The 14,872-nt window shown below is 38.5% G+C and overlaps 1 protein-coding gene across 1 annotated transcript in view; it reads right to left on the bottom strand.

The window, feature by feature from the left end:
* Positions 1 to 3,961: 3,961 nt before the first annotated feature.
* Positions 3,962 to 14,872, bottom strand: part of CLINT1 (clathrin interactor 1) — a 40,860-nt gene continuing 29,949 nt past the window's right edge. The window contains exons 7-12 of the mRNA XM_015876199.1: positions 13,425 to 13,668; positions 12,813 to 12,885; positions 9,983 to 10,060; positions 7,183 to 7,478; positions 6,199 to 6,400; positions 3,962 to 5,712 (exon numbers count right to left, since the gene is read on the bottom strand). Of these exons, the coding sequence (XP_015731685.1) occupies positions 5,351 to 5,712; positions 6,199 to 6,400; positions 7,183 to 7,478; positions 9,983 to 10,060; positions 12,813 to 12,885; positions 13,425 to 13,668 (1,255 nt within the window). The 3' untranslated portion in view covers positions 3,962 to 5,350. The remainder of the gene's footprint in view (positions 5,713 to 6,198; positions 6,401 to 7,182; positions 7,479 to 9,982; positions 10,061 to 12,812; positions 12,886 to 13,424; positions 13,669 to 14,872) is intronic.

Genomic DNA, 14,872 nt, shown 5'->3' with positions numbered 1-14,872 from the left:
TAGGGTCACTGTTGTTGTTTGCAAGAGTGTCTATTTCACCTACCACAATCCCGTTGTACAACACGGCTCCTGGGCTGTCCTCAGTCCCCCTTACAAAGCCCAGATCTCAAATAGGTGTATTTTTATCACATCCCTGTACCTTCTCCCCAGCCGTTTCTTCACACGCATGGATTTCCTCACATACTGAATCAATTGGGTAGAAGAAAAAAAACACCCACATCCTCCTCTGTGAAACCAAACACTTGCTGGACTTGTATCTCACAGGTCAGCATTGCCTCAGACTCAACCAGGAGAAAGAAGGATGCAAAAGGCAGCAGAAAGCAGCCACAAAGCATTGAGGTTCCAGCCCTCCCCCCTTGCAGCAGGATGCAATGCCACGGAGCCGCCCGTACCATACAGTGACTGTTAACCTCCCCAGCTCGATTCAGCGTGACAGTGACACTTCACAGCACATTGCATCCAATCTCATCTGAAGCTGACAAAGATTGTTTCTGTTTTATATCTATTGGTTTATTAATGGACTACAGCCTCTTAAGCAGATGCATATTCATTAGATAGCCAGCTGTTAGGAGGTTCCCAGATGTCGAAAGTAGCTCTGTCTTGGAATGCATTCTTTTCCTTCCCATGAAACAAAGTAATTGTAGCTCTATTAAAGAACCAGTTAATTACTGAACCAGTACCGTATGGCACACGATTTAAAAAGGAAAAAAAAAATCTGTAAATCTGGGAACAGTGGAAACACTTTTGAAAGGCAGAGCTGAGCTGCACTGTACACACAGAGCACTGAAGACACACAGAGTTGGGTGATGCCACATAAAGAAATCCCAGCTGTAGACATACAGGGATACACTGAGTTTTGCTCCCTGCTTCATTGCCACACTCGGCAGATTTCTTTTCCCTGCTTATCCTTATGTATCTGACTGGTGGACTTAAGAACCACATCAAAAAAGAAAATGAGACAATTCAGCTTTTAAAGGCTGTTGTACCTGATGAAAACCAAACTTCTGTAGCATCCCCGCTAGGTAAAGTCACAACCAGACCAAGCCACATAGACTCAACTACAAATTCCACAGGCCCCTGTTTTGTATCACAATACTTGCTGAGCTCACCATGTTGTCTTTACAACTTGTTTTGCCTTTCTTTCCCTGAAGCTCTATGAGCAGCTTCCATAAGGCACGTCTTAGAAGTGCAGCTATAACAAAAGCCATCCTCTTCCCCAGCAGCTCCCCCACAGAGCCATCTACAATGTTAAGGTCAGCTCCAAATTCAAGTGCTTTGGGGGCAAACATTCACTATGATTGTGTGCTTCTGGCTGCTGTGAATGAGCTGCAGAGCCAGGTGCTCCATCACCACACAGCCCCAGCATCCCAGGAGTAGCACACAGTGCTGCTTTGTCCTTAGGAAGGAGCTGTGCTTCTATTACCAGTACGGGAAGAAGAGGACACTCCTGCTCTCCTGCTGCAGGCAGAGCTCCTGGGTGGAAGAACTAGAAGCAGGTATTTGGTATCAAGTTTCTGATTCTCTCATTCTTTTTTTGCCAGTCAAAGCTGTCAGCCAGTGCCCAGATCAGCACATGGAGCGATTTTTCAGCCTGCTGGCATTTCTGACTGCAAGTTTCCTTAGCAGTCAAATATTTTGCTTAAAACAAACATTTTCAACACGCAGCCCAAACCCTGTGGGTTTGCCTGAAACAGTTTTGACTTTTACTGAGTGGTGGCTTTGAATACCTGGAGGGTGGGGGGAGAAAAAATTACATCTCCAGGAAAAGCTTTAATTGGAACCAAGTGAAGATACTATAAAATGTCACATGCTATGAAAGTGTTTACAGCCGCGCACAGAGGAACACAGAGGCAATTTTGTAGAGTGACTCCTGGAGCAAAGGCCTCGGAGAATAAAAGTGTCTTTAGATATTTGTTACCCTGTTAGAGTTGGCATCACCTTGAGTATACAATGCCTGCCTGCATTATGTAAACACTTCATTGATAAATCCCTCCCCCACCTCCCTTAAGCAGTGTCAGACTGTTCTCAGCTGACAGATACAGCTGCAACAGATGCTGCTGTAAATACCCTTGTTTAGCTGTTTGGAATATAATTCCTTTTGTAGAACACAGTGGTTGCTCCAGTTATCCCTGAACCTGAGCTGCATTTTACTACTCCTTTGCACGCATCAAGGTTTATTTTTTAAGGAAGGATTCAGAAAACAAGAACAGGAAATGGCTCCCCATTCAACAAACAACTTCTAGAAAAGATTTCACTGATTTTGACTACAATTTTCCTATGTTTACCACCTCTGCGCTATGTAGCTTCTAAAATTCACCTCTTAGTACAGAATACGGTCTGTCCCCTCCTCATGTCAGCTCTAAACTCCAGCCGTAGGTTTCAATCTGCTTTTCAGCTTGGTGTGCAAAGGCCATGCAGCTACACTGCCAGCGGTCACAGGACTTTCAAGACTGCCTTCAGTTTGTCCTTCAAACACATGACTTGTAAATGGTCTGGGGGAAGAAGAAAGATGTCAGATATGGCCAATGGCCAGCAGGGCAAAGCTAAACCCATGCTAATATGGCAGCACACCACGTAGCTGCATGCTGCATACATTGAAAAGACAATTTGTTTTCAATTCTTAATATGCTGGTTTTCCTCATACCTGAAATATCGATATTTTATGACACCCATCTTAAACACGCTCAATATTTTTGCTTAACACAATCCATTTAATATTCTGTCTCTACAGATGTAAGCCATATTCTGCTAAGCACAATTACCTATACTCTATGTCCTTTAAGTAAAGGAGAGAATGGGATGAAACTCCATGAAAAAGGCTCTCATCACCGCAGGCAGAAGTTGCAATGGGACGCCCATGACCTACGTTCTAATGAGATCGTACCTCATTTTCTGTTCTGATGTTTATTTTGGTTTATCTACCTGCAGAAACCAGCGACTGATGAAGGAACTTCTCACACTCCATACAGCCTTGTTCACAATTAGAACATCAACCCACAAAAAGAACGATGTCTGGTTTGGGCAGTGAATCAGCTCAGTGCTACAACTGGTCCATAAGGCCACATAGCACTGATTTAAGGTATCTTTGACAAACCCCAAGATCCACTCTGGACTGACCGAGCCTTTTCCACCAGAGTTACTTTAATCCTTAAGAAATGCTTAGTTACAATTCATCACTTGATTAGAAGCTAAATCACCAGTTCCTCAAAGAGATCTGAGCAATGGAAACAACAAAGTCTTTAAACTCAATGGCAACTATTTAACCAGCTAAACTTACCTGAAGAGGACACAGTGTAATGAACAGGTTTACCCAAGTCACCAGAAAGCCTTCTGAAGACAGCATCACCAACAATATATAGGCTTAGTTTTCCTTGCCACCCATCCACCCTCCAGAGCCATCTTTCTTCCCACCACAGTTTTGCATATACTGAACCTGTTTGAATCTTCCCATCTGTCACAGCATGAGGCTTTGAGGACAGTTCTTCCAAAGAAGTTTAAAGGTTTCAGAACAGGAACCGGAGCGCTCTCTCCTACTCAGCCGTTAAAGCCTGCCTTGATTACTTTGATGTAACAACACTTGAAAGCTCCTATTCTTTGAAACTAATTTAAACACATTGAATTGTTGAAAGATTAAAAACCGCAGTCAGCTAATTACACTCACTCTCATCTCTTATTCAGCAAATGAATCACTTTTCATTACCACTTAGCTGAAGTACATGAATTTCTGCCTAATTAGAAATGTTGTAGATGGAGCATTAGCAAGGCTGGAGCGGGTCAGGATATCTTGCCTGCTTCATTTTTAATTCCTAACAGTAGAGCCAGATAGGAAAGGCTTCAGATAAGAAGTCATTAAACAATTTTAAATTATTTATAAAAATTACTTTGCCCAAATTAAAATTATTTTTTTTTCCCAAATGCTCTCATAAATGTCAAATGGAATGAAAAGAAAAGCAGCCCAACATTGATTTTAATGAACATTTTAATGTTATGTATAACAGAACATTATGAATACAATGGAAACAAAGTTTTATCAACTTAATAATAAAAAAGAAATTCAACGTAAGAAAAGGGAGGAAATAAATTTCATACCTATAGTATAGTGCTTATTCTTACCAATATTCCCAGCTTGTGAATATAACAATATCTTTATATTCCACATTCTAGAATCATGATTTATGTGAACTTAGATGCAGAATTACAGAAGGAAAAAAACCACCCTAACCCATAATTCATTCTTTTGTTTTCAGTAAGTCAGTAAAATCTTTGACTGCTACAGGTTTCCTTTATTAATATATATATTTTATTCCTCTATTGGCTTCCACAGTTGCTAATGCCATATTTACACAAAAGAATCACTATATGTGATTTATAGGAAAGCTAAGATCAAATGCTGTTGGATTAGGTAGGGTTATAGATTTACTTAATGGTATAATTCATATAATTCGTTATTTGTTGTAATGATGCAAAAAATTAACATTTTTGCCTTTTGACTGCTGCTGACACTGTAAACCAGTGGCTCCATCGGGATACTGGTAGTATAAATGATGCTAACTTCCACTGTAAAAGAACTGCAGAAAGTGCATTTTCTGGAGTTATATAAAAGGAAACCTTCCAGCAGTCTCAGTCAGATCTTCTCCCAGGCTCGCAATGGATATCAGCTATAACAATAGTGGCACGTAATGCCCCAAAAATCGTGTGATCACCAAATTGCTGAGAGACGGTTTTTACAATAAAAATTTGAGTAATACAGCAGTGCGGCTGGAACATTAGCAAAAGTATATATACATTCCAGGTCCCTTTGAATTAGCCATAATCACATATGTAGGCCATTTTTTTGGACAAAAATATATATTCTTATAAAAAACTGATTATTGTACTTGAGTGACTTCAATTGTGGACTCAGAGTGGTAGTAAAAGGAATGATCCAATTATGACAAAGTGATCAGGGGAAGGGGGGAAAAGAAAGTCAAAGCTCTTCAAGAAAAAGAAAAGTATAAAATTAGATTCAATCATTTTTCCTCAACCCCCATTCCAGTCTTCCATCAAGTCCCACGGTTAAAATTGGTTCTTCTACCTAGGAAAGGCTTTGATGGTCTCAATACAAATCATTTTGCAAAATCATTTAATACATTCCTTAGAAGAACCTTTCATCTCTCCAGAATTTGAACACTAGTTATTTCAACATTTAGAAAATAGCTTTTGGTTCTTTATGTAGATACTTGAACTGATAAAGAAAAAAAAAAAAGAAAGATGTATTGATCAGTGTTTTCCATCCCTTCCCAGCTATATTTGTACAGCTAAAAATCCTTCATTCAGCCTGCCCATTTATTTTTATTTATTTTTACAATCTTTATTTGCTAAAATTGGCAAAATTTGCAAAGGCATCTTGCTTGGGTTGTACAGTCCCAGGAGTCATAGAGGTCATAGAGATGTTGGTTATTCCCATTCCTATTGTGCCTGTCAAACCCATTCCTGTAGCTGGCACTCCCATGTTCATGTTCATTCCCATCGTTCCCTGGTTCAACATAGGCATGGGTCCCATGGAGGTCATCCCCATCGTACCTGGCATCACACTGGGCATTCCCATCCCCACAGGAATGGACCCTCCCATCAGTGGGCTTGTCTGGGGTCGAACAGGCATCATGTTAGGTTGAGGATTGAGGTTCACGGCTGCAAAGTTTTGAGTCATGACATTCATAGGTTGTTGCATATCTGCAAAAAGAAGAAAGAATGCAAAAATAATCAGAATCCGTTTGAAGGTGCTTATGTATTTTAAGTAACTTATGTGAAAACAAAGATGTGATGCACTGTGAACAAAGATACAATAGCCAAAATGTATTTACTACACTAATTTCCACATTCTCTATGTGATGACTCAGAAAACACTCATAAATAAGTTTTAAGTAGCATGTACTGCTATAAAATGCTGCTCTGTGCATTTTAGAGAAGTTCAAGCAGTTCAGGAAGACTGAAATCATGATACAGCAACAGCACAAAATTTACTGTAAAGATATGCAGTCACCAGTCAATTTCTGTTTAGTTAATACCACCTGTGTCAGAAGCATTACAGAAGTTTAGGAAGACAATTATGGCTAACCATAGGAAAACAGTAATTAGCAAAATACTTCACCTCAAGGACAGTTTACTAAACACTCAAAGAAAGTGTGAAAGCAAGACAGAGCATCAACAATAACTCACTTTGTTGCTGCATCATGGTATTAAGTGATGGCTGCTGGGGTTTGGAAGGCTGCATCCCAGGTACTAAATTGTCCAAACTGATATTTACACTAGGATCTGACCAAGTTGCAGGTAGAGTTTTGCTTGCACTTTTCTGCACCTCCGTGCTTGCATTATAAAGAGAATTAGGCTTCGGCATCATAGTGTTCACGCTCTGCAGGGGCTAGGGAAAAAAACATTTGTTGGCATACACTGGAAACAATATTACTAATAGGCTTCAGGACTAAACAGCAAGTGTTTGTATTTCCACAGAACACAAGAAAAAGCCAATGAGATTATTCTATGAACCTCAGCTCTTCCAAAACAGTGTTGCTGTTTGCTGTTCCATCATTAGAATAGATTAAAATAGTATCAAGATCACGTAACTCTATGCAGTATTACAGTGAACATCTAGAGTCGAGTTTTAACTCAGACATACTGGTTTTTAACTCACAATATCAAGTTGACCTGTTACGGTTTCCAATATATATATATATATAATAATAATGAAATATTATATATATATATATATAATAAAAATGAAAAACAAAACTCAGTGACTCTGCACATAAGCAGACAGCTCTGGGTTCTGGGAAAACAGATTAGTTGTCACCTCCACATACCTGAGGCTGGAAACCCGTAACATCCAGTGGATGATGGCTTTAAGGTTTAAAATGTCATCAACCTCTTCTTCCCCAACAAAGCAGCAACACTTCATAGAACAATGGAGATCATCTAAGGGAAGACTGGCTTATAAAAAGAGGCCTTTCAAGGACTTCCAGCACCTTTTATTTTCAGGACACTTTGTCATTTTCAGACAAAATATTCTGCTGCAATGCTGGTCACAACATCTGAGCGACTGGGTATGGATTTCAAGAGTGGAATGGGTCCAGTTTCAACGTTGTGATTAAGGAGAGGCAAAAGACTGAGAAATCTCATTTAGAAACTGTACAAAAGGCGGCATACCTGTGACCTCGACATGGGTAAACCGATGCCCACAGCATTGGAGTTCATCATACAGAAATTCATACTTTGTGAAGAGGTCATGGTTGTCTGAGAGGGTCCCATCAAATCAAAAAGATCTGTAGAATTTGAAGCAGCTGGAGGCTGGCCAGAAGCCGGCTGTGAGACACTGAAGAGCTCTATAGCTGGCTGCTGTGCTGAGCTGCTGAACAGCTCACCAGATGAAGCACTGGGACAAGGAGAAGCTTGGTTGAAGGCACTCCAGTCTCCAAAGTCTCCATTTCCACTTGTTGTTGTACCTGAGGGGAAGGGAACAGTGCAAGTGAAAGAAGGAAGAAAGGTAGAAGGCTTAAAGGATGGCACTAAACAACTGCCATATTCCATGAACTGAAACAAATGAGAGCTGATCTGTGTCCGTCCAGATTAACATCTGCAGGTAGAACCTCCATCTGGACATCATTCTCCCTCATGAATATTCCAACAATTTTAACAAGGTAGCAAAGAAAATATGAAACATCCATGCACAGAAAGAAGGATGTTTGATAACATGTCACCTGTGGATACAAGACAAACAGGGACAGATTATCTTTAGCTGAAATACAAAGATAACTCAGGGGCAGATTGGAGTCACTAGTAAAAACAACACCTAGAACTTGATTTTTTAGCTCAGCTCTTTTGCTGAGAGAACTTGTTGCCAGGATTGAGCCACTTGAAATTCTGTCACAATAGAACACAAAACCAGCTACTTCAGAATCTGCATGTATACAATCAGTCACCCTTTGTATAAGAAATGCTGAGAGGAATATATATATATAAAAAAAAAACCTTTGTAAACAGCTTACTAGAGACTAATTATTTAAGGTGATGAGGAATGATTTCTTCCTATCCCATGAGGTGCTCATGTCAAACATACCAAGTTTTCCAGAGTTCCTTTGGCATGAACCAGAAATTCAATCTTGGATCTTAATACATCCTTCAGCAGAAGTTTTGCTGAACTCACAGGTCATCACTAAAAGTATGCTTCATTTCAATATAGCAGGGTTTTTGCAGACAAGCATTTAAATCAAAACACAGCAATTAGCAGCAAGACAAAGAGCTGTAAAATGCCTTACAAGCTGTTTATACACAACTGCAAGGGTATCTATTTCAGAATCACAGGCTTCCAGAGACAGAAACTAGTGATCTGAGCACATCATAACCTTTGAGTGAAATGAAAGTAGATGTCATCTCCCTTAAAAACGTGTGTTTTTCTATTAACCAGAAAAGGGTTACTTCACAACAGTAATAGCAGAAGATTAAAAAAAAATATAGGAGATGCTAAAAAATATAACAATGTCATTTAAGCTGCTTTCATTACTACATCATGAATCTTGTCCCACGTTTGGGCCATCGTACTGGTCAGCTTTTTTATTAGATCACTGATACACTTGTGGTATTTGAGCTAAGAGACGAGCAATGTCACTGCCACGTGAAGTGAACCAAGTTCTAATGAACAGTTAAATTATCCTTTGAATTTCTTTAGACGAGCTAATGAAGGTTCAGACATATAAAAGCTGGGGCTGATGAATCTAGTGGCAGTTTCAGCTTCCAAACTACACGATGTCCAGTTCAGTAACAGACATCTACAGCAATTTTCTCTATCTGTATTCTACTGTTAGAAATCTAACAGCATGGACATTTACATGGAATGTAAAAGATTATCAACGTACACCATCAGCCTTCAATTATTTTTATATTTACCAACAAATTAAAGAATATTAGGAATGTAAATCTGTTCACAAAATCTAAGTACTGCCAACAACATTAGTCCATTTCATGCACTGATGTTCATTAGCTCAGGGCCTTCTTAGAACATTTGCTTTGATCTCCCTCACAAACAGGGGCTATATTAGAATATTTCAATTAGTATTACATATTAAAAATTAAAACCTACTTTAAATATTCCTGATAGAAGAAGCACACTCAGCATTTACTTATCTCTGTTCAGATCTGTGCACTGAGCACCAATAATGGAAACGGGGGTAAAATGTACAAGGTTTTGCCCCCTTGGTAGAGCTTCAAAGATGATTAATCAAGAAGGAAAGGATTTCTAGAGGGGCTTACGCTGTTCAGGAATGATTAATCATTTTACAGGACTCCTTGTCCCTTGCATAATGGTGATTGGAATAGATTAATCACATTAATGCAGATAAAGGATTGTATCAATTTAGGCTGTATTAACACACAAATTATTTGCATAGTAGGAGGCTTTGTGTTTGCAACACAACTTTGTTTTGACTGAGAAAGCTTGTTGAAGAAATTAGAGCAGATCTTTCCTTTATCACAGGTAGATCTGCTGATCACTCCATGTTCTGGACTTACTCCTACATCCTCACTCAGCTACAAGCATCACTGCTGCCCAAGTGAACTTGACAAAAACCAGCAAGTCCTTTCTTTCCCTCTGTGCTCATTTGCAGCATTGTTCTGCCTGGATAGCACTTGTTTGTTTCAGGTTTTACAAAATCACTTTCAGTTGGTTCCAAAATTAGATTTGGAGTTAAATTCTAAGTTTTAAGCATATGTTTTAAAATGAAAAGGAATATATTTGGAACCAACATTTCCCTGAAATAAAGCTTATAGGAGTTTCAGGTCCACGAGACAAGAGCTGCACTAGACAATGGATCTCTCCCTTCCACAATACCAACACTTGTGGTTCAGCACCATTTGCTTGAAATGGAAATGACTTTGAATGAGAGATGCCACATGGCATCTCTTCCACTCTTTCTCCACTTTAACAGCATTTCAATCTGTAAATTAATCCTACCTTGTGATGATGGGAAACTTGCTGAAGCAGCAGCTGAACTAAAATCAGCAAATCCTCCAAATGGGTCAGTTGATACATCTAGAAACAGAAGGGAGACAAGTGCTGTTACAGGATCGTGCAAAGATCCATTGCAATAATTGCATGCAGAATTTATGAAAAGCCATTCTGCATTTGGCAAGATGAATTTATTGATTGTGCTACATAAGTCCACAGTGTTTTCCCTTTTCATCACCATACTATATTTATACAAGCCTGAGCACCGGCAAACTGGATTATTTCTAACTGCACTGCAGATTTTGCAGTTGTTTTCTTAGGGTCCAATTTTTTACTACTACAACAAAATAAATTTAAACAGAATAAAAAGATCAGAAAGGATTCAGCAAGTGAGGGGTATTGCCAGCTTGGCACCTTGTGAAATTAAAACAATATATTTTTTAATATAAAAGCCAGATATTCTGACTATAAGGAAGTTAATTTATTATGCTTAGTATGAAAAATTAAATATCTCGTACTTAGTTTTTGTGTTACTTAAAGCTTGAATGATTTTGTAGTGATCCTGAATTGAAATTTCAAGGACAGGGATTTGCATTTGTGTGTTTTTTCTTGCTTTTTTTGTTTGCTCCCTTTCTGCAGCATGAACATTAAGATTTCCAAGTAGACATCTAAATTATTAACTTCTGAATGTGCCATAGTAACAATTTTTCACTGAAAAGGAAAATACAGGCAAGGAATAGAAGAGATTTTATTCTTAAACCTTCTGTTTTGATACAAAAGAAAGCTTTTTTTTTTTTCTTTAAATTAACCAGAAATAGTTTCAATCTGTCACTTATCCTTGCTATTGCTTTTAGCTAGCCATTCCACTGACCTGAGAAAGCTAAGAGACTGACCTTTCTTGTTTGTCCTCAAAGATTTCACCTCTAAACAGTCCCGCCCTTAGAAGGAGCTGCAGCAGTTCAATTATTTTGCTTTTAGTGTTATGCGTACATTATATAGGTTACATCACAGCTGCTTAGCCTGCAGTGCTTAGAAACTAGCCAGGTGGGACTGGAACATCTGTGCTGCACTCTAACACCACCAGGGACAGCTTCCAACATCTGGTGCCATTTCTGAATTGTCTTATCGCTGCAAGACATTCTGCCCCATCTGCTGCTCTCAACTGGGTTAATTAAACTAGAACCATCTCCTTTTTAATAAATGGCTAGCAGTAATAAAAGGAACCATTCACTTTCTAATACATGCATACTTGTATTTCTTTTTAATGTTATTTCACTGTAGACATTGCTAAGAAAGCAACTGTTCTTCCAAGGGGAAATATCTTTTCTTGCAGGGTGTGTAACATATGGTATAAAACATGAGAACCACAGAAGGTATTGCAAGGATGGTCTCTGATTTTTCAGAAATACAGCACTACTAAAACCATTTTACCACCATTTCAAAAGGGAAAAGATTTCACTAAGTTAAAAAATCCTTCACCACAAACTCTCAAGTGACATAATAAGCATTCTATACTCAGAAGCGTTTTGATGTTTACTCTGTCTACTGCAATGCACATCCTCAATTCCTTCTTCCTCACCACGTTCTGAACTCTCTAAGAGGGACACAGGTGAGTGGTTTGAAGGTTTATAAGCAGAATGACTAACAATACAATACTCAAATTCTTCCAGATTACATTCTAAAACAGAAAAACAAGTTCTCCTGCATGTGATCCTTTCTCTGTCTCTTGCTCGACACTGGGAATGTTCCCACACCCTGTGCTGCAAGGAACAGTGGTCATAACAAGTGACCTGCTCATGAAGGACAGTGCTAATCTTCTCAACATGAGCTACCCTTAAAGATTCCCATGTGAAATCTGTCACTACAAATAATGAACCTTTTCCATCTGCCTTTCCAGGTCCGGCTGGTAATACACTTCTCAATACTATTTCTAAATGCTGCTTTAGAGAAAAGAACAAAAACAATAGAGAGAGAAGAGGGGGTGGGGGGGAAAGGGTTTGTTGCAGCGATGAACCAAACTGATAATTAAGAATACAGACAAATATAAGCATAAAAAACAAAAAGTAAAAGCAAAAAGGCTTCAATCTTTTTCCAGTCAAGAGGACACAGCCCATAATAACCAAGTACTGAAGTTTCAAGTATTGATTAGGCGTAGTGGTTGGAATCCAGGATATTAAAATTCCAGAGCTGTACTAAAACCTATGTACATGAACACCTATGCATATGAAGTTAACTAAGTAAAGAGAATAATGCAAAATAAGTCATTCCTGATGCTAAGATGTAGATTACCATGACAGTTTCCCTCCTCTCCTATAGAACTTTGATATATATTCTATTAAATTCCTACAGAGGTATCATTTTGGTATCCTAGTGATGAAAGAAATTGAGTTGCGTAGGGTGCTCGTAATACTGCCTTTGCTCAGACATAATAATACCTAGTGTGACATATCACATGGGTTCCCACTACAGCATACCCAGAAGTGACACAATTCAAGATAGAACTGTACAGAAGTGGTTTTCACATGTGTGAATGCAGTCAAATTGACGCATATGGGGCTCCAGGCATTGGACTGCCATTTTTGGAACAAAAAACAACAAAAACCCTGTAAACGTAAGGTTAGGATTGACTGATCTGGTGGCTAGTCTCTGTGCAACTTTTATTAACTCCACACAAACAACACCTTGCTGCAAAAGATTCTAGGCAGCTCGAAGTTTGAGTTTTAATTTCTCAGTTTATCTGCTCCTCTCTATCTTTGGAACATCCAACAAGTTTATCCTCAGAACTGGTTCATCAGAATATACATTAAGATGATTAAACAAAAAAAAGCACACTAACCTGTTGCGACTGGCTGGCTTGCTCCATCAAACAACAGATCAACCAGGTCATTAGATGATTTGCTGCCAGAAACCTGAAAAAGAAATACAATTAATCCTTTGTGTCACTGTCACTTTTAAAGCAGAACTGGACAGATGCATCATTTGTTCAAGGGTAAGATGTCTTCCTTTATGAAAACGGGAAGAGCAACATTTGCAGAACTCCTTCTACATTGACTGGCATTAAGGGCGAAAGTTACATTTTAACTGTTCCACAGTGATTAAAAGACTACCTAAAGAAGCAAGTAAATTAAGATGGGACAAAAAAACTCCACTTAAACACAAGTTCCCTTAAAACAGTTTAACAGTTTAACAGTTATCTTTATATACATGCATATGGAAAACTGAGGTGTGCCTGATATAACTTCAGTAGAAGACAAGCTTAAGGTCAGGCTAGTTCAGAAAAGAAGACAACTGTGCTCACACAAGCAATTCAAAATGACCTTGTTTAAAGTGTTATATGCCTATCAGTAACTTACAGAAGAGCCTAAAAGCTCTTTAAGTCGTTATGTGTGAAATACTTTAGAGAAAGTTTTCCAAATTCATATTCTACTGTGCTCTTCTATTGTCTCACCTTTGCTGTAGGCTGCCCAGCATGAGATGCAGCATTCTGTTCTGGGCTTGCTTTATCACCTGTATAATGTGCTGCTGCTCCTAAGTCAATGGTTTTTGAAGGATTTGCTGAACGTTTGTGTCTGCTGGTGATAATTTCTGTAGCCTGCGTAATATGAATATGTTTGGTTGTCACAGTCTCCTCTTCATTTTTAAATTCAGCTTTGGGAGATTTGCTTCTTCTTGATTTTTCCTCATCACTGTCACTAGAAGAATAAAATTGATAAATATCATTCATGATGGACTCCCCAGTTTAAACAGACACCTGGCTTAGACCACAACTGTTTTGAATACTGCAGTTCCTTGTAGCAATGGTTCATAATGAAATACTGCTACTTCCTACATTTGAGAAAGATAGTATTTAGCCCTAAGTAACACATCATAAGTATAGCACCACACCTATAGTACACATGAGATGAAGAGAAGCATGTTATCCTGTTAAATGTTAACTGCAAGTCCAATACAGAGATCAATAGGAAACCAGTGTTTAAATCCAGTGCAGTTAATCACTTTCTGGTGGGAACTCCTCCACACTTCACATAACAAGTCAGCAGCAGAAAATTTAGCTGGCAAGTCTGCTCATCCCTTACAGCAAGAGCCAGCAAGCAGTGAACAAGACACAAGTACTAACTTTCAGATTTCAAAATTCCTATGTCAATTCATTTCCCTCTCTAGACAAACAGGCTTTTATTTTCCTCAGGATGTTTGTGGAAAAACTTTTTTAGAGAAGTATACAGCGCAGTGATACTATTCATTTGCCACAAGAAAACACATCTATCCTCAAAGTGTAAAAGAATAAAAGCATCAGCATTCGGAGTGAACACTTTTTAGATGTCACTGTGAAATACTCTTTTATTCTTAAATTCTCTACTTTTACATTTTAAGCCTTTCACAAGCAAACTAATTTCACCTCCACTAATAGTCGTGTTGCCTGTTATCATCAAAGCAAGATTTGTACATAACACTGAAAATTACTGTAGAAAAAGCTTAAATATATTGAAAAGTATTTTGAAATAGTAATTCCCTTAGCAAGGTATTTAAAAGTGGAAAGGTTTTATATTTTAATAATGCATTAGAATACTAAAACCGTAAAATTTAAGAAATGATGTCCCTTTGTCAGTAGGAATATGACAGGAACTGAAATATACTCTGGAGGGTAGCCTTTGTTCTCTGTTAACAATAACAGGCTTTTTGGAACACACTGCATGCGTTTCATTTCCACTACACATACTATCTACACACCACTAGGGATGATGGCTCAATTCATTATCATTAGTGAGAGCAAATGCTCAGTGTACTTTTTTTTCTTTAAGAGAAAGAAGTTCTTGAAATCACAGCTACAGGCCCAGTGACTGCATTTGCTTGAGTCAACCTTAAGCAACTGAGATCTAACATCGTCACCTAAACTTA

The sequence above is a fragment of the Coturnix japonica genome, chromosome 13, assembly GCF_001577835.2.
Source record: "Coturnix japonica isolate 7356 chromosome 13, Coturnix japonica 2.1, whole genome shotgun sequence".
Taxonomy (NCBI): Eukaryota; Metazoa; Chordata; class Aves; order Galliformes; family Phasianidae; genus Coturnix; species Coturnix japonica.
This window is presented reverse-complemented; position numbering and strand designations above follow the sequence as displayed.